Consider the following 25,996-nt stretch of genomic DNA (forward strand, 5'->3'; position numbering starts at 1 on the left):
CCCAAAGTTAAGCCTAAGTTCTAGATTTCTCTAGAGCATCATAGAAAAATCATCACCTCTTTAAATGTTCTAGAGAATTCTATTAGATAGATATTTAGATAATTATGTAGAATAATCTAGAAGTTTGTAAGATAAAATCTAGATATTTTAGTAGAGTTATAGAGATGATGGTAGAATAATCTAGAGACTTTGTAAGCTAACCTTGGAGGCTATAAATACCTCCTCACGCTCATCATTTGTAATTATGTGAGGAAGTTGAACAAGTGAAAAAAAAGAAAGTTCAAATAAAATAACACTCTTTAAAAGTTTTCTGAGTCTCTCCAAAAGTCTTTCAAGTAGTCTCTAATTGTTCTTCCAAATTTTCTATCATACTTAGAGAGTTTCTTATCTTAATTATATCGAGTTTCTCGGGTATTACGGTCTTGGGCTAGTGCTAAACACTATCGAGTCGGTTTCTTTACAAGAAGCTCATACGAATTCTGGTCTTTCTTTACAAAAAAAAAAATCATGTGATCAAACCACTTGCTAAAGAGGTTTCGGCGTAAATCTGATCAGATCCATTATCCATTATCCTATATCTATAAGTTGACAAAAGAAAAAATCATGTTTTTTTTAAACACAACCTCCTCCAAAAAAATATCTGGCTGATATTTGTTCGAGATATTATTAGCGACCCTGATGACGTGGCAATATGCTGACACGTGTAAAAGCGACGCCATGTAGACCTTTTGTCTCTCTCTGTTTTTTCTTTTTTCATCTCCTTGTTCTTCTCATTCCTTTCTCTCTCTCTTTAAGCAATAAGCTCGGCTCTTTCGAAGAAGAAGAGAGACTCCGTTCTTTTTTCTTTTACCACCGCAGATAGGAGCAGCAGCGATGGAGAATGATTACACGGTGAATATTGTTTCTCTGGAGATGGATCGTGATGTTGCCGATTCGTCGGCTGAATCTCAGAGCGAGTCGACTCTATCGAACTCGCTCGAGTCCGGTGTTACCGCTGAGACCTCTCGTGCTGATGCTGATTCCAAACTGGTAACAAATATCTTCCTTTCGCTTTTTGTTTCCTCCACAGCTCTCGTTTGATATATTCCCTGTTCGATATTTAGGAGGAGATTCGTCGAATTTGACCTTTAACTTGATTCGTTATTTTAGATATTTTCAAACAAAATATCTTCTGGTTTACTTTGTTTGTTCATATCGATTTGGAAACTAATTATGTTAGATCTGTTTCTATGACTATAAACGCAGACTCATTTAATTTCAAGGAGAGGTTTTTTTTATTTGGTAATTTTAATCATCTCCAATATGTGAAAACTGATGTCGCAAATTTGTCTTCTTCAACCAAATTTGACCATCCAATTTCTTTTTTGCTAAATGAGATTGTTTGGGTTTCTTTTTTCCTTTCCCTTATTAGCAGAAGATTTCGATTGTTCAACAAGTCTTGGACGCCGAGGCAATCTCATGCCTGATCATCTTGAGATCTATAACTAATCCTTGATCTGTATCAATCCAATGGCCAAATCGAAAAAAATCCTAGCTTTAAACTAGTTTTTGAGTAATTAGAGTTCGTGATTCGTGGTACATACCACCCTTCTTAATGATATTGTTTATTGTTCAAAATGCCTTTGGCTTAATTATTGCATCTCAGAATATTGTAATGTGTTGTGCCAATAGAGGATTTGCTGTCTCCCTACATTGTGTGGTAAAAAGTAAAAATGGTTTCTTAATTGTAGCTGAATACTAGATTGTTCATTGCGGTGTGATGGTTGTTTTTCTTGACAAGTCCTACTCTTTATATTCTTCTTGAATTCTTCCTACCTAGTGTGATTCACATCATTAGTGTTTCTTTCTGCAGGATGAGTGTGCTGGTTGGACGAATGAGAAACACAACTCATATCTTGATTATTTAGAGAGCTCGTTTGTTAGGCAGTTGTATTCCTTCCTTGGAGGAGAGACTCAAATACTTTCTAGAACTCGTGATGTGCAGTCTAACTCCCACAAATCGACTGATCAGGTTCGGGGTTTACTTACTGTTTTTTCTGTGACCTCATTTATTTTGTTATCCTTTAGTGAAACTTACAACATCCTTGTTTTGCAGTTTACGGTCCTACAAAATGGCTGCTGGCAGAAGGTTAACTTTGGAAAGAAACAAGCTCATTTGGAGACTTCATCTGAATTTCGTTTTCAGAAAAAATCATTGAGAAGTAAGTCTGAAAATCCCAACGGAAATTACACCATGGGAACTGCTGTCCAAGGAGATGTGTTATGTCATGAAGAAACCAAACACTCAGGTAACATTTGCTTACCGTAGTTTAATCGAACTCCTCTTAGTAGTTTTATGTTTGGCATCTTCCCTTTTAGAAGGCTTTGCTTTAGAGTTGATATGACTTGCTGAGAATCAAAGAAATGAAGGACATGTATGAGATCTGGTCTGCTATATCTATTTATCACCTGGCCCACACATGAATTGTCTTTTGTGTAGAACTTGTATGCTCATCTGCCTGATGGTGAAATTACGTGAAGTCTAAAGTCTAAACTCTGGCCTCCATTGGTTTTTATTGTACTTACAGAGGCGTCAGGGCAGAATTTCAGAGAAGAAGAAGAAGAAGAGAAGGGAGAGGTGAGCAGAAAACGAGACAGAGAAGCAAATAACGATGATAGTTCATTGAAGGAGGATCAGGTAAATATAGATAAAGAACACATACCAAACAACTTCACTTGTGTTGGTGAAGTTTTGCTAAAGTGGCTGCTACATATTCTCAGGTTGTGCCGGTAAGGATGGTGAAGCCCAGAATGTGAAAGCATTAGGAAGTGTAGATGAATTTACCATGAATAGAGATAAAGAAGAATAGAAGGTGTGGGTTACGAATGTGGACACGGTTTTGTTTGTTGTATAGCGTGAGGCTAAAGAGAGCCTTCCTTATAAAGGAATCCAATGGGATATGGAAATAGGATTGGTTTTTGTTTCTGTTAAATTTTGTCTAATGGTAACTAGGGGAAAAATGTATCTGATAGTATTAGCATCTATTGGGCAATTTTATTCTTTTTATTTCATATAACATCTATCTACTATACTTCTGTCTTCATTTTTTGAACAATGTTTTTTTTTTATGAATTTATAAATTCCCATTCTTTTATTGGTAAATGATTTTTGTTTCCATGCTGCTACTTTTAAGAGAAATTCACCTTGTTCACAATTTTTGTCTTGTAACATATAACGTTTTTACCATGGTGAATTCTATTATCATCAATCTGATTGACGTTATATGTAAGGGATGGAAACTTATTGACATGTACCCTGAGTCACTGAGGATCTGTATTAGCGGACCTGTTTTTAACTGTTTGGCGAGGTTTCATAGACTATGAGCATCCATACATCATCAATTAAATTAAGAGGATCAAAAGGATCTTGAAACTCGACAAGGTTGATATGGCTGACCAATGAGATTGCAAGTATAGCAAGTGAGAAATATTGATCGTTTAGAGGATTGAAGCGTTTAGAGCTGAAGCAGACAAGAGATTGTAAATCAGAAAGCTAAGAGAGAGCATTTTTTGAGGCTCATGTGAAGAAACAATGGATTTACCGTTGTTTGTTTTATGGAATCCTTGGATTTGCATACATATATTGTGATCTCTTAGAGGATGTATCTTGCAACACAAGTAAATAGTGAAAGACAAATAGGTTTTGCGCCATTGCGTGATGTTCGGTAATGAATCAACAACCACTCGTTTTCAAGGCCGTGTCCTATAATAGTGACCGGTTTTGATTTTAGAGATTCTGCTTTCGCTCTCTTACTTGTTTCTTTAACCACAATTTCTATTCTTGATAATATATCCTCCGGATCTGAAGCAAAATCCTTAAAAACAAGAGTTGCCCTAATTATAGACAAAGTATGTTAAGGGAAACCGTTGGTGATTTCAAAATGAAAACCGTTGGCTTATTAATAATACACCTTTGTGTCCTCGAACCCTCTCATGCCCTTCTATAAGCAGCCTTGGGCCTTTTCCAAGGTTTTTGTTTTAGCCATGGCTAAACCTCCGTCCTTTGGCTGCTGCTTCTTCCTCTTATTCTTCTCCTTCTTATCTTCTTTCTTTGTCTCATTTGCCCTAACCGATACAGAAGCTGCCTTCATTGTTCAGCGACAGCTCTTAACCTTACCAGACAACGGCGAACTTCCTGATGATATCGAATACGAGGTTGATCTCAAGGCTACATTTGCCAACACCAGGCTTAAGAGAGCTTACATCGCTCTTCAGGCTTGGAAAAAGGCCATATTTTCAGACCCGTTTAACACCACGGGAAACTGGCATGGCCCGCACGTGTGCAGCTACACCGGTGTGGTTTGTGCGCCGGCTCTTGATGATTCCGATGTCACAGTTGTAGCTGGTGTTGACCTCAACGGTGCGGATATCGCAGGGCATTTGCCTGCTGAGCTTGGTTTGATGACAGATGTTGCTATGTTCCATTTGAATTCAAACCGGTTTTGCGGGATCATACCTAAAAGCTTTGAGAAGCTGAAGCTAATGCACGAATTCGATGTCAGTAACAACCGTTTCGTTGGACCTTTCCCTAAAGTCGTCCTTTCTTGGCCTAATGTCAAATACATTGACCTTAGGTTCAACGATTTCGAAGGTCAAGTCCCTCCTGAGCTTTTCAAGAAAGAACTTGACGCCATTTTCTTGAACGACAATAGATTCACCTCGGTGATTCCTGAATCTCTAGGGGAATCTCCGGCCTCGGTTGTGACTTTTGCTAACAATAAATTCACTGGATGTATCCCTAAGAGTATCGGAAACATGAAGAATCTCAACGAGATTGTCTTTATGGACAATGATTTGGGAGGTTGTTTCCCATCTGAAATTGGGAAGTTATCTAATGTAACGGTTTTCGATGCAAGCAAGAACTCGTTTATAGGTCGTCTCCCGACTAGTTTTGTCGGGTTAACGAATGTGGAGGAATTTGATATCTCCGGGAACAAACTCACCGGACTTGTACCGGATAACATTTGCAACTTGCCTAACTTGGTGAACTTCACTTACTCCTACAATTACTTCAATGGACAAGGTGGTTCGTGTGTTCCAGGTGGTGGTCGCAAGGAGATTGCATTGGACGACACACGTAATTGCTTGCCTGCTCGACCTGACCAACGATCCTCCCAAGAATGTGCGGTTGTGATCAACCGCCCGGTTGATTGTAGCAAGGATAAGTGCGCTGGTGGCGGAGGTGGTGGCTCATCTACTCCATCGAAACCATCACCGGTCCACAAACCAACGCCAGTTCCAACTACGCCGGTTCCCAAACCAACGCCAGTTCCTACTACGCCGGTTCACAAACCATCGCCAGTACCAACTACGCCCGTTCACAAACCAACGCCAGTTCCAACTACGCCGGTTCCCAAACCAACGCCAGTTCCTACTAAGCCGGTTCACAAACCATCGCCAGTTCCAACTACGCCCGTTGACAAACCATCGCCAATTCCAACTCCGCCAGTTCCATCTCGGCCGGTTCAAAAACCACAACCACCAAAAGGGTCACCTCAACCGGATGATCCTTATGATCAATCTCCAGTGACGAACAGGCGCAGCCCTCCTCCACCTCATCAATTCCAACCTCCGGTGGTTTCTTCTCCTCCTCCGGCCCCGGTCAACTCTCCACCACCACCTCCTCCTCCACCTGTTCACTCTCCGCCACCACCGGTTCACTCTCCACCACCACCTGTTCACTCTCCGCCACCGCCAGTCCACTCTCCTCCACCGCCACCGCCTGTTCACTCTCCTCCACCGCCTGTCTTTTCGCCACCGCCACCGCCTGTCCACTCACCTCCACCGCCACCACCTCCAGTCTACTCTCCACCGCCGCCACCTCCAGTAAATTCCCCACCGCCACCTGTTCACTCACCGCCGCCCCCAGTCCATTCGCCACCACCCCCTCCGGTTCACTCACCGCCGCCACCGGTTCATTCCCCACCGCCACCAGCACCTGTTCATTCAGCGCCGCCACCAGTACACTCGCCACCACCACCGGTCTATTCTCCTCCAGCTCACCCGCCGAAGGCCAGTTCACCACCACAAACACCACTCAAACCATCACCATCCCCAACGATCTTTTCTCCACCGCCGCCGCAATTTCCACCTGTAGTCTACTCTCCTCCGCCAAGACCGCCCAAGATCAACTCCCCACCGGCTCAAGCACCAGCTCCAAGTGATGATGAATTCATCATACCGCCGTTCATCGGCCACCAATACGCATCGCCACCACCGCCAATGTTCTCAGGCTACTAAACTCAATCGAGGAGAGAAGAATTCTATATATGAGTAGCAGCTGTATCGTCTTGGACTAATTGTAGTAAAACTAAGAAAAGAAAAAAGTTGAGGAAGAGGAAGAGAAAAGAAAAAATTGCTATATCCAAAAAAAAAAATAGAAGAAGAAAAAACTGAAGGGTAATGTGTAAATGAGTTGTTGTAACAAGAGGTCGTATAAATATGTACATTACAACTTCTTATGGTCGATACAGATTTATACTCTTTTCTTCTAACTAATGCAGTTGTCTAACATTTGGAACAAAGCAAGATCGATTAATCTTGACAACTGATTAATCAAAAATCTCAGTCTCCCATTATTAATATATCTTTTAATAATCAAGTACAAGCCCTGTTCTAAAAATCCCCGCCTAGCCCCGATTACTCCCCGTTTAATCGCTAGGCCCACCCTATCCGCTTCGATTAATGACTAATCCCCTAAAAAATCAGTAACCCGATTATTCTCCGCCTAATCCGATTACTTCCCGCCTAATCCGATTATTTTCCACCTAATCTTATATACCCCGATTATTTTTTAGATTGCAAGTATAAAAAAATCTTTCATTTTTGTTATTCAATCATTTGAATAGGGAGTTTGTGATGTTTTACAATAACTTGTGTTCAAATTTTAATAAAAATCATAAATTTGTAATAAAAATCATAAATTTTTACAATATTGGATTAATATATTTTAAAAATATTAAAATAACCCTAAAACTAATCCCCGGTTAATCCCCGATTTTAATCCGATTTTCCGATTAATCGCTAGGCCCATGCCGAGCGCCCGACTAGCGCCTAGCGATTTTTCAAACAAGGAGTACAAGTAAAGAAATGAAAACATATTATGAACCCTCGTACTGATCGCTCTAATTGATGATATTGAAACCTTGCAATTCCTAAAAGGACCATAGAAATTATCTAGCCCATTATCTAATTGTTAACTTGTTATTATTGGGCCTAATGGGCTTCTGTAAACTTTTAATTCTCATTCAGTTCAATAGTAAGCCCATCTGTTTTTTTCCTTTTTTTTAAAGCTTGTTATCCCTTGTATTGAAAAGAGCATGGATCCGACAAAAAATAAAAGAGAATGGATAGAGCTTTTTGTCTTTTATGTCAAAACTGAATCAGCCTCATTTCTCATCCATGTTCAGTATCATTAATTATTGCCGTATGCACCCGTCTCCTTTGGAACTGCAGATATGACTTCGCGTACAATTTAATTGTTTTCAGCAGAACTAAATTCAATTAGAGAAATTATACTAGATTACCTAAAAAAACAAAATTAAATGTCTAACTTTTTTTTTTTTTCCATCAAAGCAAATTTATATTAAATTGGCAAAGTCAATACAAAGTTGTTTTTGAAGTCATAAAGGCTGAGTTACAGAACTGGAATAACAAATGGAAGAAATACAACCAAACTTTGCAAGGCAATGTGCTGCTGTGTTGCCTTCTCTCTTAGTAAAGATGAACCGGATTCGTTGAAATTTCCTTGCCCAGAAGTTGATGTCCTTGAGAAGATTTGTCAAAGTTCCAATCGGTTTAGAATTGTTAAGAGTTTGTATTAAGATTTCACAATCCCCTTCAAAGAAAACTGCTTTGTAACCACGGATCCACGATTGTTGCATTGCAGCAAGGAGTGCTTTTGTTTCAGCTTCTAAAGGAGTAGCTGCTTGCCCTAATTTCAGAGATCCCCAATGTTTTGATGTTCCATGATGGTCCCTCATGATCCAACCTGCTGTTACTTGTTGTGTCTGAATATCATAAGCCGCATCAAAATTACATTTGATGAAAGATGGTGGGGGAGTCGTCCAATGCCGAGAAGGAGGAGGATGAATATCATGAACCTTTCTGTAATTATTTCTTGTAGTAGAATGTGTAGCCGTGATCCATTGTCCTATTTCTGCTTGCGCCTTTAACACAGTTTTGGTTGCACTCTCCCTAACCTTGTTAAAAACGAAATTGTTTCTAGATTTCCAAATGCGCCATAACAACCAAAAAGGCATTAGTTTCTGGTCATCTTGTAACGTTTGGTTGGTAGTGAAGCTTAGAAGGAGGGAAATATTGGATTCAAACTCCGTAGAGAAACTCGTCGTTTGCAGAGATATTAAATTGGACAGCCGCCAGACCATGTTGGCAAAAGGGCAAGTGAATAAGGCATGATTTATACTTTCCTCCTCACGACGGCATCTAGGACAGATGGTGTCAACACGCATCCCTCGTGAAACAAGTCTGGACATCGTAGATAAGGCCCGGGAAATAGCTCTCCATAAAAAGTGTTTAATCTTTGGCATGAGAGGTAATTTCCAAACACTGTTTTTTAGTTCAACCGATCCAGGAGGTACATCAACATTGTTGTGAAGTTCATGGGGGTCATGAGTAAGCAACCAATAACCGGAACGTACTGAGTAATCACCAGAAGTGTTATAATTCCAAGATAAGGTATCGTTGTTCACTTCTATTGATAGATGAATGTTTTGAATGAGTGTTTGATCTCTCTGGTCGACGAGGCTAGCAATCTTGGAAGTATCCCAAGAACGAGACGTACCATTCTTTGAAATAAGTGTTTCTAAAAAGATTTTTGGGTCAGGATCAACAACTCGGATTGGTTTAGGAGGATGATCCTCAAGCACATTATCGATGCCCAACCGTATAGATTTACCATCCCCTACAATATATTTTGTCCCTTTTATGAGTAGGGCAACACCGGATAAGAGAGAGGCCCAACCATAAGATTGATACTTTCGCGCTTTTGCATCAAGGATCGATTCATCACGGAAGTATCGGGCTTTCATGATCCTGGCAAACAGAGAATGAGGATTTTGAATGATACGCCAAGCTTGTTTCGCAAGTAAAGCGTCATTAAATTTCGCCAAGTCACGGAAACCCAGTCCTCCTTCTTTTTTTTAATATTGTAGCTTCTTCCACGCAATCCATGGTATACCCCTTTGTTTTGAATTTTTTTCCCACCAGAAATTCATTAGGAGCGATTCAATTTCCGAAATGATCCCTTGTGGAAGTTTGAAACAGGCCATCGCATAAACCGGCATTGCAAGAGCTACCGATTTTATTAATATTTCCTTACCCGCGGGGGATAGAAACTTTGCACTCCACGAAGCAATTCTTTTCTTAACCCGATCAATAATATATTCAAACATCTCTTTTTTTTTGCGGTCAAACTGTTCGGGAAGTCCTAGATATTTGCCACCACCACCATGATTTTGGATACATAAAATGTTTTTGAGTCTTTGTTGAGTGTTATTAAAGATTTTTGAGCCAAAAGTTATCATAGATTTGTCTTTATTAATTTTTTGGCCCGAATAGTATTCGTAGATGTCAAAAACATCTTTAAGAGCTTGACAATTCCTCGTATTTGCTTGACAAAAAAAGAGTGAATCATCGGCAAATTGAAGGTGCGTAATTGTCGGTACACCATTACCAATTCTCACGCCACGTATCTCACCATCTTGGGCTTTACTTCGAATTAAATGACTTAGGATATCACTACAAAGGATGAAGAGATATGGGGATAGGGGGGTCACCTTGTCGTATTCCTCGCGACGGTGTGAAATAACCATGGGGATTACCGTTGACTAGAACTGAGTATCGAACTGAACGCACCATTTCCATTATCCAATCAGCCCACTTATCACAGAAACCAAATAAACGCATTGTTGTTTCTAAAAAGCTCCACTCAACTCTATCATAAGCCTTGCTTACGTCCGTTTTTACCGCCATATAAGTTTGGGAAACTCTTTTCCTGGTCTTCAATGAGTGCATTATTTCATGTGCTATCATAATATTATCATTGATTAGTCTACCCGGTATGAAAGCCGCTTGAGCATCCGAAACAATAGAATCTAGATGCGTCTTTAGTCTACGAACCAAGCACTTGGAAATGATTTTGTATAAAACGTTACACAAGGCGATTGGTCTATAGTCAGAGAGAGTTGTGGGGTTGTCTATTTTTGGTATCATACAGATGTTTGTATGGTTAATATCATTCCTCAAACAAGAAGTCGCAAAGAAAGACTTCACTTCCCTCACAACATCCTTCCCAACTATATTCCAACATTGCTTATAGAACCTTGCCGTCAAACCATCAGGCCCTGGAGCCTTGTCATCACCAATTAAACAAATGGCCTCATAAATTTCTTCCTCATCAAAATCCTTTGTTAGAGCGTCATTTACACTTGTAGTAACAGTAGGCTTAAAATCCGCAAAATCCATGGGTGAAACAGCAATACCATTTGTGGTGTAGATGTTTGTAAAGAACATTTGAGCATGGCTCCCTATCTTATCATCTCCTCGAAATATTGTTCCATCGTTGTCACTAATAGAAGCGATCTGATTATGCGAAAATCTGGTTTTAGTGCAAGCATGGAAAAAACCGGTGTTGCGGTCACCATCTTTCATCCATTGATTTCTACTTTTTTGTTGCCAATAGATCTCTTCATCATGATAAGCTTTTGAGAGAGCTTGTCTTAGTTGTGGAATTTGTTGCCTTACTGACATCAAATTGCTCTATATGGCTCTGTTAAGCCTAGAACGCAAAGTTTTTATCCGGATGTCTGTATTGAGAGAAGATTGGTGCTTGAGTCTCGCCATTGCTTGTCTGCAGGTTCGGATGCGGTCTGTGATTGGAGTTCTTGCAGTGTATGTTCCCTTTGCCCATCCATTCTTGACCATACCTTTAAACGAAGGTACATCAAACAGCCTCTTGTCAAAACGAAACAGTTTATGTCGTTGTGGTTCTGGAATGTTTAATCTGACCATAATTGGTTTGTGATCAGAACCAACAAACTCTAAAAATTCTAATTCAGCATGTGGATACTCTATTCGCCATTCTGAGTTTATGAATGCTCGATCCAGACAACATTTGACAGAGTGGCTGTGTCTTTCACCCGACCAAGTAAACTTATCACCAAGTGATTTTATTTCAGTGAGATCACAAGACGTGATCATATTGCGAAAGTTTCGGAACGTCCAGTTCTCTCTTGGAGGCCCGCCTATTTTTTCTGAATTGGAAAGGATTTCATTGAAGTCACCTAAGAGTAGCCATGGACCAGAACGATTCAAAGAGATGGATTCTAAATGGTTCCATAAGATATGGCGCTCACTCTGGATTGGGTGCCCATACAAACAAGACAAATGGAAGTTCTTTTCATTATATTTTACAGCAACATCAATGAGTCTTTCATCTCTAGAAATCAGAGACAAAGACACATTATTCTTCCACATTAAAGCTAAGCCTCCACTCCTTCCTTGAGGGGGCTGAGTTATTACATTAGCATAGCCTAAATCACACGCTAATTTACATACTACTTCACACTTATTTAGAGTTTCTATTAGAAATAGGATATCACACTTAAACAAACGAACAAATTGAAACAACCGAGACTGCTTCGATGGTGAGCCCAAACCTTGATAATTCCAGGATGTGATCCTCATGGGGGGAACCATGAGGGTACCAGTCCCCTCGTGCCTCCGTCTATTCCGTTGTGGCGAGAACAGGAACCAGCAGACTCAGTGGTCTTCTCACGTATGCAAAGATGGCTTAGGACCGCCATCTCTTCCGCTGCCTCCTCTCTCTGGTACATCTCCTCAAACTGAACACGCTTCCTTTTGACAAACATGACACTACAAAAAAAAGTTACATTGATAGCACTTAAGCATAGCACGATTTTTGATTTTGCTATGAAAAAGACTATGTCGGATTGGAATACTCTATTATAGCATTTTATAAATGCTATGCTGAAATTTAACTAAGCGGGAACTATTAGAGCCAATTTTTTCATCGATTCTAACACTTAAAAAAAACAGACGGTGACTTTTCCTTTTCAATTGGATAGAGAGAGAGAAAAAAAAACAAAACTTTGAACAAAAAAAAAAAGCTCTCTCACTCTCACCATCTTCGATCCTCTCTCTCTCTCTCTCTGCAACTTTTCTCAATCTATTTAGATTTCTCCGACATATCATCCCTCTCTCTGCAAAGACGACGACCACTGCCTCTTCTGGGTGTTTTTTTTCTCTCTCTCTAATCGCGATTTGCTCAAAACAGAGAAACTGGAGGCGATTTCAGGATGTGAATGACCTCCGGCCGTCGTTCTTCCGTTACCCCATCATCTCCACCGACTCCGGTTGTCCACGGCGTCTTCGGTTCGAGCGTCGCTGTTGCAGATTTGTTCGATCTTCAGCCTTCGATTTGTGCCATTGTATCAAGTATCAATCGATACTCTTCTTTGCTTTTTGGTTACTCTGTCATGTGTTTGAATTTTGAATCTGCTTTTGATTTGTGCCATTGTATCGAGTATTGACGATGCTGCTCACAAACAACAACTATTGAATCTGAATTTCACATTTGATACTATCTTTATGATGATGATTTGATTTGGTAGTGAAATTTGTGCTGGAGTGATTATGCTTTGATATGTTTCATGATTGTGATCATGTTTCTCTTGAAACTCTCAGTTGTGTATCAGTGTTAATCAATGTATAATCATGTTATCTAGTGAATATTTTTGCTTTTGACTTAGGATGTTCATAAATTTGTGGTCATGGATTCGTTAAAGAGTCCAACATTGATTCCTCAGTTAAAAGATGAATTTTTCTCTCTGTTCCTATGTTTAGCTTGGAATAGAGTAATGGGTCTTATAGAGACATCTTATGGTTAGATTTGGTTCAATTATATAGTTTAATCATGGGCTGCTATGTAGCTGCTGTCAAAGGATGGCTTCTTGGAGTCTTTGGCTAGTATGATCTTGACTTCCGATGGCTTTTCATACGTTCTGTGATTGGCTTCTCTTCTATCTAGTTTAGATCTCTACACAAGCCACCATAGGTTTTTAAAACTTTGTTTCACTTGTTACAATTTCTCGATTCTTTTTTTTTTTATGATTTCTTCTTCTCAATTTCTGCGTGCTTATTATTCTAAATAGTGAGAATGCTATGGACTGGAGATAAAACTCAGGTGTTGGTGCTAAATTCAGGAGCTTGAAGAAGAAGTAAAGCTTCTCAAAAATCTCTCCCATCCAAATATAGTTGTGAGTAATAGTTTCGGCTATGATTATACTATTGTCGAATCTGAGTTTTGGAAAGATTGAATTCACAAAACTATTGTGCGTCTCTACCTGATTCCTTAGAATAGTTTTTGTTGTGTAAACTGATGATGATTTCATGCCCTCCATGTGTTCGACGAATTGCCTCATTATTGGTTTGCTTGTTTCTTGACATTGTTTGGCGTTATGTACAGCTTATTACATTTAGTTCATTATTGAACTTAGTTATGGATCATTATTGAATCTGGTGTGACTAATTTGATTGTTGTTTTCTTTCGTGTGTTTTATATTGTGAAGTTACGAATGTAAAATCTGTCTAAAGATGCATAACAACGAAAGAGACTACTTGTCGCATCTTCACGGTAAGAGGCATCACACCAATTTGTATGATATAGTCAACTTAGCATATCAATTGAATATTATGGATATTTGCTTTTTTCATATTCAGCTCATTTTCAAGAGAAAAAGTTCAGAGATGAAATGAAAACAGAGGTAAGCAAATGTTTTATTACTTGGTGTCCTTATGTAGCTTTTAAATTTGGGTACTTTTGTGCAGAACACTTCAGATAACGATCTTTATGATTCAGAATTTTCTGGTAAGTACTCTTTTCTCTTATGCTCTTGCTAAATCTGTACATGTTAATCATTTGTATCAAACCTAATATGTTTTGTTTCAATTGATTATCAGAACCTCCTCATTTAAGTAAATGGTTTCCGGACTATGTCTATGAATCACCGATGTTGGATACATGTTATGGTTTTGAATTCTCTGACCTTAAAGAAAGTGAAAGTATAAAGGATTTGGAAATTAAGAAAGAGACACCAACAAAAATCGATGACTTAGTCTCTTCTAAGATTGATGATATGACTGACTCGCAAGCTGCATATTCAGGTGAACAAATATATGTTATTGTTTTGGCTTTATTATAATGTGATGCGATTAAAATGATTCAATTCTGCAGTCAATATATGAATGTTTGTTTTGTGCATATTTCTGATTTGAAATGTTTGTTTTGTTATTTCTAACAGAGTTGGTAGTTGAGGATAGTGACATAGACGATGCCGTAATAGACAAAAACCGTAGAAGTCTTTTTCGAAGAGTGGCTAAGCGAAAACCTACAATACCAACCGTTGAAGAAGAGTTAACTTACTTGAAGAACCGAGTCAGTGATCTAGAAGACAAAGTAAGCTATTTGTATGATGTTATTAGTCGTCTTATTATCTCCAATGGCAACAATGGTAATTAGACGTAAGGATATTAGTTTAGGTATTGGATTCATATTTGATTTATGTATGAATTGGTGTTTGGTTCAAAAATGATGTTTGGTTTATGATATGATGTATATGTATGTTTTGGATGTTTATCACATATAAGACAGACCAAACAATAGCACAGACCAAACAGTAGCACGTAATAACAACGCTATCATAAAACTTATGAGCGTCAAGAAAATATGCTATTAAAGGTAGTAATGGCATTCGATTATTGCTATGAAACAATAAATAAAGACATTAAAAAAGTGCTATTGTAGATGAACATACTATAGCAGACAAAATTAATGCTATTGTAGGTGGGATATCTACCATAGCTGCCGCAATCATAGCAGTTGTTATTTCGCTATGTATTACCTATGATAGCACTTTTTCCGCGCTAAGAATGTAAGTTTTTCTTGTAGTGTGAATTGATTCTGAGCATTACCTGCAGCCTCCTCCAGGAAATCATTCTTAGACCTTGCATCTACTCCATTGCGGGTAAATTTACCATGAAGGTACCGGAGCCTCTCTGCAGTAAGTTTTGTGTCTTCAAAGACACTTGGTACTGATGAAACTTCATTGCTCTCCCATGATGTTCCCAGATTCTTCACAGGAATGGTTGCTTGCAGTTCCGGGATTAGAGTAACGGGGTCAACAGTTTGAAGAGTGTCTGCTTCAGACATATCTTTGTCATTTTTATCCTCATGACCATCATCATCATCGTCATCACTTGAATCATCAGCCTCATCATCATCAAAAGCCAGGGTATATTCTTTTATATCATGCTTTAGGGAACCGCATTTTGAACAGAAATTTCTGAGGCGTTCAAAGTGGAACTTGATCAGAGTATTCTCATCAGCCTCAAATTGCAGATTCTTCTGGAAACGTAGAGGGTCATCAAAGTTCCACGCCAACTGCACTCTCACAAAACCCACATGGTTAGTGTTTTCATCGAAATCAACATTAATCACTCTTCCCAATTTGCTTCCCACATAATCCGCCATAGCATTGGTGAGATAGAGAAGTGGAATTCCTTTGATCTGAACCTAGAAAGGAATAATCTTCATTTCAGTCTCCGTGATGTTTGGATACCATCGATGGATTGAAGCATCCAATCATTGAAAGACCAAGGCCCTCTGTTTAGCACTAGATTCATGGATTCCTCTGTCTTGAACTTGAATTGGACCTTGCCTCTGTCCAAAATACGCCCCACACATGAGTCCTGAAGACCCCAAACTTTCGGCATCTGGCCAATCAAAGCCCGAAGATTTTGTTTCCTCAGATTGACTGTGGTCACAACCAGAGAGAAACGGTTAACATGAGCGGCTTGAAAGCATAACACCGATGGAAGCGTTACAGGTTCATCGTCAACACCAAGATCAAGGTCTTGGACCGATTTGCGGAGTCGTTCACTCATTGTGGTATGAATCGAATTGAGAATCGATTTGATTGAAGAATGATTGTATGAGAATCGAGAACCAGAGAATTTATAGTACTTCTATGGCGGTTTATTTGGGTGGTTACCCTCCGAGAAGGAAGGGAAATGGTAACTGCCATGGATAAGGAAGGGCAGAAGAAAACCGCCGATCGAAAACCGGAAGGAAGCATGGTTTCCGATGGTCGGAGGATTACTCCAAATCGGAGAAATGAATCGGTGTGAGGGGAAATCGCACGAAGAATCGCCCATCACAGAGAGAAAAAACGGTTACTGATTAATTATAACTTTTTGCATTTAGTTTTTTTTCAGTTAATCTAACCTCTAACCCCCCTATTCACTCTCTTTCTCTTCCTATCTCTCTCTACATTCTTTCTAAAAAACTAATTTTTCTTTTTTTTTTGGGTTATTCACCTAAATCACCCATTCAATTAAATTGTTTTTGATTTAATTGTCGTTTAAGATTTTTTCACGCAAATTAAGAAAAGAATTAAATTTTCTGTTTTACTTTTATTAATATATTTTATAAAAAAATTCATTGGCCAAAACATTAAAACAGTAGAGATAAAACTGGAATTTTCACCAAACATTTACATTGAAAACCTAAACAGCTATTTTGAAACAAAATTTATATCTTAAAACGACAACTAAACTGAAACGGAGGAAGTACAATTTAATTGTTTTCAGCAGAACTAAATTCAATTAAATTGACCTACTTAGCCTAGGTATTTATTCGCAACACTTTTTAATACTCCATATTAATGTTTCTTCCTGTCTTAATTTCAACAATTATTCTCGGGAAATATGAACAAAAAATTTACTTTAATTGATAACGACATAGAAAAAAAATCATTATTGCCAGCCAGCCAACCGATTCATTAATGTGAGATGCTGTGTTACGTGACTCGGGAAATATATAAGTACTATATACACGCATATATTAGATTTGAATGGTAAATAATTTTGTACTCTCATTTTTTTTGTATAACTTTTATGTATCACTCTTTTTATTTTTATATTGTTTCGTAAAAACTTATAGCTAAAATTTTTGTATAGTTTTGTGTTACTAATCGGATCGGTTGTGAAAAAAAATATACATTATGTTGTATTAATGGTGAATTTGTGTACGACAAGTCATAGACGCTTAATGATTTGGGTAGAAACTTGATTACACGGTCTCTTAATTATGTAAGTAAGTTCTACAATGTTCCAACGGCGGCTTTTGTTTTTGGGTTTCAAGTATCTTTGTGAAAACTGAAAAGTAGAATAAATGAATTGCTATATATCCATGGACTCGACCAAGAAAGCGAGTATTCAAGCACTAAAACCATTATTAATTATATTCGGTCGGAGGGCAACATATGTTGTAACATGATTAATTATTGAATGTGTTACATGTATATTTAAAAAATGTCAATCTGATCCGATAGTGCCAGCAGAGTCAACTCATAAACCAATAACTCTTTGTCGAAAAAAAAAACCAATAACTCATTTTAATTTAGGAGTCATGTACATGTATCAACTAAAATTTAATATGTTTCGTAGCAAAAAAAGAGAATGTACTTAGCTGAGTAAGACATCACAATTGCATTAAGTTCAAGTGACATCTCCTCTCCCAACTTCAAATAATTGAGTCTGTTTCCATCAGACCAGCTTTTGGTATTTAACGTGTACAAGACAAAACTGTTAACCAAGTGTTCTTGGTCTAGTGGTTGCCATTTGTGGAGGAGTTGCCCTGTTGGTCTAGGTCAGGGATCGATTCCCCGCAAGCTCGCAATTGCTAGATCTCCACTTAGCCACATAGATATGAGCCTTTGCTTTTGGCCCATTTGCATACCCGGAGAGAGAGTCTATCTATGGACTGCACCTCCCCAAGGGATTAGTCTGGACCCTCCATAAGTCTAGGATTTCCCTGAGTTATCAAAAAAAAGACAAAACTGTTAAACATAACCAATCCAATTCCAAATCCCTAATATCATTAATTTAATACTGTATTTTCATTTTACCGAAACTAGTAGTCACTAACTAGAATCCCATCTATTTATATGGAAGATTATTTCAAATACCATTCGACTTTTTCTTCGATTGGATATCAAATTTGATATATGTTATATACATGTTTTTATGAAACTTAATATAAGATTATGAATTCGATATTTGGACATAAAGAATGAACCAAGTGTTAGAATATTCCACATCAAAAAGTGAAACACGAATCACCATTAGTATATAAGAGAGATTAACTTTTCTACCTAATGTTAATTGATTTGAGTTGGATACATATTCACATGATATTAGAATTCTACCAATCCAAAATATCATTATCTCGAAAAAACTTGTTTTCAAATATTCTACATTAAGTGGAGATGATTCAATTCAACACTAGTACACTACTATATACTATATAAAAAATCCTACCACTAGTTATCAATTAATTTTGAGTTAAGTGGTCATAAACTTTACACCAACAACCGTTATCATCTATAGAGGCATCGTGGTAGACATTTAACCCATTTCCAATTCATTCGTTGTAATGACATGATGTTTTCTCTTGGTAATACGCACCATCGCATGGTACATAATCCTTTCAACCTTAAACACGTTTGTATCGACGATGTATCCTAGAGGTTACTAAAGCTCTCATTTAGTTAATACGCACCATAGCATGGTCACAAGTCACGAGCTCTCTTGAAAGTCTTCATTTTTGTAACCATACCGTAAAAAGTTTTAAAACTTCTAAATTTTGGAATATTTCGAGATCACTACCCAAAAAAAATGTCCTTTACATCAGTTTTTAGTTTTAAATTATATGCGGGTCTTTACTTACTATAATTTTTATTTTATTTTAAACCCTATCGGCTGATCCGCTTAGTTACAGAGTAGACTACTCCTGTGATTCAACGATTCAACGATTCAACGGATACCATGAGCTCCGGGCGGACTCAGATCGAACGGATGATAAGATCCATGAAATCCATAATTGGGTCACCACACTATCTGATATAAGTTTGGAATGCTTTACTATAAACTTACTATAAATTTTACTTGGTGACTTATTTTTAAGAGAAATTGTTAAAAATGCCCCTTTTTCAATACCCCTTTTCAAAAATGCCCCTTTTGAGAGTCCATTTTTAAGTTTGCCCTCTTTTAATTTTTAATGACCATTTTACCCTTATTTGAAACAAAATTAGGTCCACAAAATACAAAATATTTTTTGGCGGGAAAAGTGATCCCGCAATTTTCCCGCCAAAAAACTTGTAAAAACCTTGTAAAATTTTCCCGTAAAAATTTTCCCGCCAAAAATTTTTTTTTGCGGGAAAAGTGGTTCCGCAATTTTTTTTGCGAAATTTTTTTGGCGGGAAAATTTTTGGCGGGAAAAATTTACAAGGTATTTTAAAGGTTTTACAAAGTATTTACAAGTGTTTTGTAAGGTTTTACAATGTATTTTAAAAGGTTTTACAAGGTACTTATAAGGTTTTATAAGGTATTTATAACTTGTAAAACCTTATAAAAAACTTGTAAAACCTTATAACTTGTAAAAACCTTATAAAATAGCTTGTAAAATCTTATAATATCTTATAAATACCTTGTAAATACGTTGTAAAACCTTTTTAAATACATTGTAAAACCTTATAAATACATTGTAAACAACCTTTAAAAATACCTTGTAAATTTTTGGCGGGAAAAATTTTCCCGCCAAAAATTTAACGCCAAAAAAATTGCGGAATCACTTTTCCCGCAAAAAAAATTTTTTGGCGGGAAAATTTTTTGGCGGGAAAAAGTTTTACGGGAAAATTTTACAAGGTATTTTAAAGGTTTTACAAGTTTTTACAAGTGTTTTGGCGGGAAAAATTGCGGGATCACTTTTCCCGCCAAAAAATATTTTGTATTTTGTGGACCTAATTTTGTTATATTTCCTTATATATTTGTGATATCTTTTATTAAAAGAAGGGTAATTTAGTCATTTTGTACATAAAAAGGGGTATTTTTAAAAATGGACAGCCAAAGGGGGCATTTTTGAAAAGGGGTATTAAAAAAGGGGCATTTTTGTGAGTCTCCCTATTTTTAAAGAAAAGTTATAATTTTACTGTATCAATATTAGCTTAATAAAACACGATTTCATGCCTATTTTATTACTATACTAATCATTTTCTGTCTGGCATTTACAGGATGAATTTACTAATGTATTGGTAGGGGAGACTGAGAATTTTTTGCGATATTTGATGAACTTGGACGTATATGCAATAAACATACATATTTTCTCATGGAACGGTGAAAGGGATATATACTATGATAATGAAGGTCGACAGTAACAAATTATGATAACGGAAGAAGTATACAAACAAAACATACATTTTTCTTATCCATATATTTTTTGGAAAACTCTTATTTATACCAAAAAAAAAAAAAAAAAAAAAAATCATTGAAAAACTGTTGAGCTTTGAAGTAGATATTTTTGTGAAATATTTTAACATAATTAACCCCAAGATAAGTATATTGCGCTACTGCCATTATGGAGATAGTATCCAATTCCAATAACCGATTAAACGATATTCAATTTTTATTTTATTCTTAAGAATCTTTTTTCTTCTCAAACACTACGGAAAAAGTCCAAGTTCAAACCCAGAATGCCAAGGCATCTCTCCAAGACTAACAAGATTAGTAGTAATTAATTGAATAACCTCTTTTTTGTTTTTATAAAGAATTAGTTGAATAACTTGTCGTGTAGTACTAAAATATTATCATGAAGAAACATGGCAAAACCAACAATTTTTTAGTTATACCTGGTCTTAGGGGGGCAAATTGTTTTCGCTAGCTGCCTACCCGTCCAAATTGTTCACTTGATTATTATTTAACTCTGCAAATTGTATGGCTAGAAGATAATCCAAAGAAATGAACATCAAGAACGAACTAAAAAACTTTGACAAAAAAAGAACGAACTAAAAATCAATAGAGAATTAAGAAATATACAGAGTTACAAGAATCAACACGAACAACATCTAAAATATCTACACAGAGAACAAAAAGAAGCAGAATAATTTTCATAGCAAGAAAAGGTTTTCAAGGGAGAAATCCAAAGAGGAACGGAGAAGGGTAAGAAGCGGTGTAAGGGAGGAGGCCATGGCGGAGGAGAGGCGGAGGAGGTGGAGCACGGTGGTTGAGGTGCTGCCGCATAACAATCTGGACGGCTTCAGCCACCACCACCACAAACTCCATACCTATCTTCATTAGCTCTATACACAGCTCTATCCTTTTTATCACCATTTTTCTTTGTTTTTTTTTTTTTTTTTTTTTTTTTAAATCTTGCTTTCCTTTAACTCTCACTTCATCCTTCCTTGTATTTATCATAGACGCGTCCCCACTCCAAATAAGTTTTAAATTTATTTATTTTTGTTTCCTTTTTGATAGAGACATTAAAAAAATGAAAATTAGAAAGGAAAGAGAAATAAATGTACAGATAGAAGATTTTTTTCTATTCCTTTTTATTTTTGTTTTCAAGTTGGATTAAAAATTATAGTAATAAGATTCTGTTTTTTTTTTTTGTTTTTTTGGTACGTGACAGATTTTAATGTGTGATAAATTAATCATGTCATCTCCCAATTCAGTAACGATATACATAAATCGGAAGACATTCTAAACTCGGGATAAGCAGAGTGGTAGTCCGTAAGGGTCTAATCGTTAACACGGTGGACCAGTCCACTATGTAGCATCTCGGTGCGTTTCTACCGTGACCGACCGGATAGCCGATAGGGTTTATCCAAAAAAAATATATACATAAATCATTTTGGTAAAAAAAAAAAAAAAACGTTAGTCGGAGCGGGTGGCTTTTGGACGCTCCCAAAGGATGAAATTCTTTTAACCCACGGGACTTTATATCATTCTCCTCTGCACGACCGACAGTATCCATTGGAATCAGATATGTATGCATTTGGATAATCACAAATTCACAATTCACACCTTAATTCCGAGTTTACAATTTTATAATATTTTCACTTTTTCCTTGACATTTTATAATGTTTTCACTTTTTTTTTATTGGCGTTTTATTAATGTTCTCACTTTTTTTGTCTTTGGGATTTAATGCTTTCACTTTTTTTCTTTTTTGGCATTTTAATGGTTTCACTTTTTTGTTTCTCTTCTTAATACGAATGTTTTTCACTTTCAAGTTCTTAACACTGACATTTATTTCCAATCATAGATATTCGATGTGCCTCATTCTAAAGATTCAAATAGTATGTGCATTGGAAAATAAACTGAAAGTGGTTTCAACTAATTAAAAAACAATCAATCTTCATTGGACACACATTATACATCTTCGCCTCAACTATAAGAAATATTATCTCACCAAACAAAAACAAAATCTTTACACTTGATTGATTTGAGTGAAATATACTTGTCCGACAAATTGGAAAGTAAAAGCGAAATTCAACAACTTTGAAAAGATATGTTAGTTTAAGCTTCCATTTAACTTACCAAAATAAAAGAGAATGTAACATGAACAGAAATAGGTCTACATTAGCTTGTCGAAAATCGTTTTCGTATGGAAAACACTCAACAGCAACACAAACGGTCGCATCCTCATAATAGAGATCCCTCCCCACACTATGTCGAATAAGCCAAGGTCACACCATAAATTAGTCCTTTTCAAACTAGTCAATAATTTTTTTTATCAAAAAAAAACAAGTTAATCATGTACTTCGTTTTTATGAATATCACCATCCGGATGCAGAAACTAACTGATAAGATAACAATCAGAATTTAGTAGATTAAGTGTCAGAACGGCAATAATGAGCAACTCTGCAATTGCAAACAAGGCTACCGTTGGACAAGTCTGACGGCGATAATGAGATGTTTGATGATTAATTTTATTTTAGGTACAAATATATAGAAAATTACAATATATTCATGATTATTCTGGTACAAGTTTTCTTCTAAAATTCTACTGTAAATCTGGAGACAAATTTTGTTACTTAATTTATAAAATTTATGATATCTTACTTTTGATAGATCCGACGGTCTTTTTGCTCAAAAAAAAAAAGGACTACTGTCCTAGTGTCCTTGTCGGAGAAAGTTTTTTTCTTTATATAAAATAAAAGACTAATAATGTCATTTTATCCTCTATAGCCTATATCGAGAATTAATTACGGATTTTGTCCTTTTTCATAGTGGCATTTGTGGATTTTGCCATTTTTTGAATAGTTTGTGGATTTTGCCTTTTTACAGGCTCTAAAAATATGATTTAACATACGTTTCACTCGTTATGTTTGGGTTTAGTCGGTTCCATTTGTTCTTAGGGTTTAATATTTGGTATAAAGTATGTATTTTTGCAAAAAAAAAATCACAAAATACGTATATTTTTAAGTGTTAAAAAAAAGACAAAATCCGTAAACTATTCAAAAAATGATATTTTCGTAAGGTTTTCCCAAAAAATGGCATTTTAGACAATAATCCCCTATATCGAAAGTGAATAGGTCAAATAAATGGTACAAATAGTTGAAAGTTGAAACTAAAAGAAAATAACGAAGATAAGAAGACAATAATGATATCAGTTGCCAAGGCAGACAGATCTCATCTATAGCTCAAAATCATTCACGTTATGTTACAGTAACAAGAGACACTGTCACATAGGTCGACCAACCATGCATGCTTCCATATTTTACATAAAAACGTTGTAAGAGCATCTCTAATGGTGAGAGCCCTCCATGGGCTCTCACCATTTTTTTAAGATTAAAATTTTCAAATTTATGAGATGAGAGCTTTTGTTAATTTTGCAACGTCCAATGGTAGGCTCTCTTTGTGGGGTTCTCAGGAAAAAATTAAATTATTTTCAATTATTTTATTTCATAAATCTGAAAAATATTATAATTCATAACATATTAAAGATACAATAATTTCATACATTTGAAAATAAATTTGAAAAAAAAAAACGATTAGTTATTCTGTTGATTGTTGCGAAATTTTCTCCATATATGCTCAACCAAATCACTTTTTAATTGTTGATGCATATTTTGATCACGAAGTTGATTTCGCATGCCCATCATATTCTCGATATTTGGAGGCATACCTGTAGAATACGATAAATCGACTTGTGAAGTTTGGTTTCCTTCAACTTGTAGGAATTCTGAAACATCAAACTGAGTGTTGTACCGATCTCGTTCGTCTTCGACTATCATATTGTGCAGTATGATACATGCTTTCATAATATTTCCAATTTTTTCCTTATCCCAAACAAGAGCTGGGTTTTTAATAATGTGAAAGCGAGCTTGCAATACTCCAAATGCACGTTCGACATCTTTACGGGCCGCTTCTTGATGTGTAGCAAATAAAGTGTCTTTCCGAGTTTGTGGTAGTCGAATAGATTGGATAAAAATCGACCATTTCGGATAAATACCATCTGTGAGATAGTAAGCTAAATGATACTCCCGGCCATTGACTTTGTAATTCACATTCGGAGCTCGACCTTGTAATATATCATCAAAAATTGGTGATCGATCAAGAATATTTATATCGTTTAAGGTACCTGGAGGTCCAAAAAATGCGTGCCAAATCCAGAGATCTTGTGATGCGACCGCCTCTAAAACGATGGTTGGTTTTCTAGAGCCACGTGTATACTGGCCTTTCCAAGCGGTGGGACAATTTTTCCACTCCCAGTGCATACAATCGAGACTTCCTATCATCCCGGGAAATCCGCGTATCTTTCCAATATTGAGTAGTCTTCTCAGATCTGTGGCTGTAGGTGCTCTTAGATATTCATCTCCGAAGAAAGAAATAATTCCCTCTGTAAAATTCTCCAAGCAAGACATCGCAGTGCTTTCACCCATACGGAGGTATTCGTCAACCGCATCAGACGCATAACCATAAGCAAGCAAACGAATGGCTGCCGTACATTTTTGTATTGGAGAGTGTCCAAACCTTCCTGTGGCATCTCTTCGATGTTGAAAGAACGGGATTTCACTGGAGAGTCGCTCAACAATACGCAAGAACAACGGCTTGTTCATTCAAAAACGGCGGCGAAAAGTTTGAGGTGGAAACATCGCATTATCACTAAAATAATCGTTCCATAAAAGGACGTGCCCTTCTTCGCGTTTTCTATCAAAATAAGCTCGTTTCCTATTTTTCTTTGCAACCTCTTCGCCATTAGACAATTCGACGAACATATTCTCGAATTGTTGATCAAGTGGTTGAGAGTAGCTTTCTTCCATGGCGTCGTCGAATGGAGTACGAGATGAAGAGGCCATATTGTTTGGTAGGTTTAAGTATTAAACAATATAGATATATATAAAAGCTTTGGTGATTGATTGTTTTGTGGTAAAAGCAAAGAAAAATTAAGGGAAAAATAATTTTTGTAGTTGAAGCAAAGAACAATATTAGAAAAGCTTGAGTTGTGAGACATCTACAAACGATGGATATTATTTATAGCAAAGGCAAAACATAAAGAATAAAGTTTGTGGTACACAAAGAATAAGCTCGTTTGTAGTACAAATTTGCTAGAATAAAGTTCGTGGTTCACAAAAAACATACAAATTATTTGTGGTACATATTGATCTCTTTGGCATCAAACATTGAACCACTTGCACACATTGCTCTCTTTGGCATCTAGCAAAAAAACAAGACAAGTTAAAACATGATACATGATACACAGCAAGACATATCATACATTACAAAGCAATATCATACAAGACAAGTTACAAAGCTTTAGAGTACATAGACTTAAACTAGAACTTTAAACAATATCATACATGAGACATAATACTAGAACTTACAAAGCAATATCATACATGAGACAAAAAAACTAAAAAGCATCTGATGCTTAGCTTAAAACTTAGGACCAAACTAAAACTTTAAAACTTAGGACCAAACTAAAACTTTAAAACTTAGGACCAAAGCTCCGTGATTAGCTTATTTTTTAGGAACAAGTCAATGTCCGAAAGAGGCTCAGTTCTTGAAAGTAGACTT

At 36.7% G+C, this 25,996-nt stretch overlaps 4 protein-coding genes across 6 annotated transcripts; 3 read left to right on the plus strand and 1 right to left on the minus strand.

The window, feature by feature from the left end:
- The first annotated feature begins 254 nt into the window (after nucleotides 1-254).
- LOC9303213 lies at nucleotides 255-3,134 on the plus strand. Of its 3 annotated transcripts, none has more exons than XM_021019234.1 (5): nucleotides 255-1,029; nucleotides 1,838-2,011; nucleotides 2,096-2,288; nucleotides 2,568-2,677; nucleotides 2,761-3,134. In XM_021019234.1, exons 1-5 carry the CDS (start codon nucleotides 874-876, stop codon nucleotides 2,794-2,796), a joined length of 669 nt encoding a protein of 222 aa, XP_020874893.1. In that variant the 5' UTR covers nucleotides 255-873; the 3' UTR covers nucleotides 2,797-3,134. The 3 variants fall into 3 exon arrangements, with proteins under 3 accessions (XP_020874893.1, XP_020874894.1, XP_020874895.1); XM_021019235.1 differs by having other exon boundaries at nucleotides 1,853-2,011; XM_021019236.1 differs by lacking the exons at nucleotides 2,568-2,677; nucleotides 2,761-3,134 and adding an exon at nucleotides 2,480-2,552.
- A 571-nt stretch (nucleotides 3,135-3,705) lies between these two features.
- LOC9303214 (pollen-specific leucine-rich repeat extensin-like protein 4) lies at nucleotides 3,706-6,524 on the plus strand. The gene has a single exon (XM_021019233.1). It carries the CDS (start codon nucleotides 3,973-3,975, stop codon nucleotides 6,277-6,279), a length of 2,307 nt encoding a protein of 768 aa, XP_020874892.1. The 5' UTR covers nucleotides 3,706-3,972; the 3' UTR covers nucleotides 6,280-6,524.
- A 7,160-nt stretch (nucleotides 6,525-13,684) lies between these two features.
- Nucleotides 13,685-14,686, plus strand: LOC9303215. The gene is made up of 3 exons (XM_021019464.1): nucleotides 13,685-13,948; nucleotides 14,041-14,244; nucleotides 14,382-14,686. Exons 2-3 carry the CDS (start codon nucleotides 14,091-14,093, stop codon nucleotides 14,597-14,599), a joined length of 372 nt encoding a protein of 123 aa, XP_020875123.1. The 5' UTR covers nucleotides 13,685-13,948; nucleotides 14,041-14,090; the 3' UTR covers nucleotides 14,600-14,686.
- Nucleotides 14,687-20,906: 6,220 nt separating this feature from the next.
- Nucleotides 20,907-21,424, minus strand: LOC9303216. Its single transcript, XM_002869135.2, has one exon. The coding sequence runs from the start codon at nucleotides 21,388-21,390 to the stop codon at nucleotides 21,103-21,105; it is 288 nt and encodes a 95-aa protein (XP_002869181.2). The 5' UTR covers nucleotides 21,391-21,424; the 3' UTR covers nucleotides 20,907-21,102.
- Nucleotides 21,425-25,996: the final 4,572 nt, after the last annotated feature.

This window comes from Arabidopsis lyrata (genome assembly GCF_000004255.2).
Source record: "Arabidopsis lyrata subsp. lyrata unplaced genomic scaffold ARALYscaffold_7, whole genome shotgun sequence".
In the NCBI taxonomy this organism is placed as follows: domain Eukaryota; kingdom Viridiplantae; phylum Streptophyta; class Magnoliopsida; order Brassicales; family Brassicaceae; genus Arabidopsis; species Arabidopsis lyrata.

Coding starts and splice junctions, on each gene's coding strand:
- LOC9303213 (XM_021019234.1), top strand. CDS start 874: ATGGAGAATGATTACACGGTGAATATTGTTTCTCTGGAGATGGATCGT. Junction 1,030..1,837: donor CTGATGCTGATTCCAAACTG/GTAACAAATATC, acceptor TCACATCATTAG/TGTTTCTTTCTGCAGGATGA. Junction 2,012..2,095: donor CCCACAAATCGACTGATCAG/GTTCGGGGTTTA, acceptor CTTGTTTTGCAG/TTTACGGTCCTACAAAATGG.
- LOC9303214 (XM_021019233.1), top strand. CDS start 3,973: ATGCCCTTCTATAAGCAGCCTTGGGCCTTTTCCAAGGTTTTTGTTTTA.
- LOC9303215 (XM_021019464.1), top strand. CDS start 14,091: ATGTTGGATACATGTTATGGTTTTGAATTCTCTGACCTTAAAGAAAGT. Junction 14,245..14,381: donor CTCGCAAGCTGCATATTCAG/GTGAACAAATAT, acceptor TATTTCTAACAG/AGTTGGTAGTTGAGGATAGT.
- LOC9303216 (XM_002869135.2), bottom strand. CDS start 21,390: ATGATAAATACAAGGAAGGATGAAGTGAGAGTTAAAGGAAAGCAAGAT.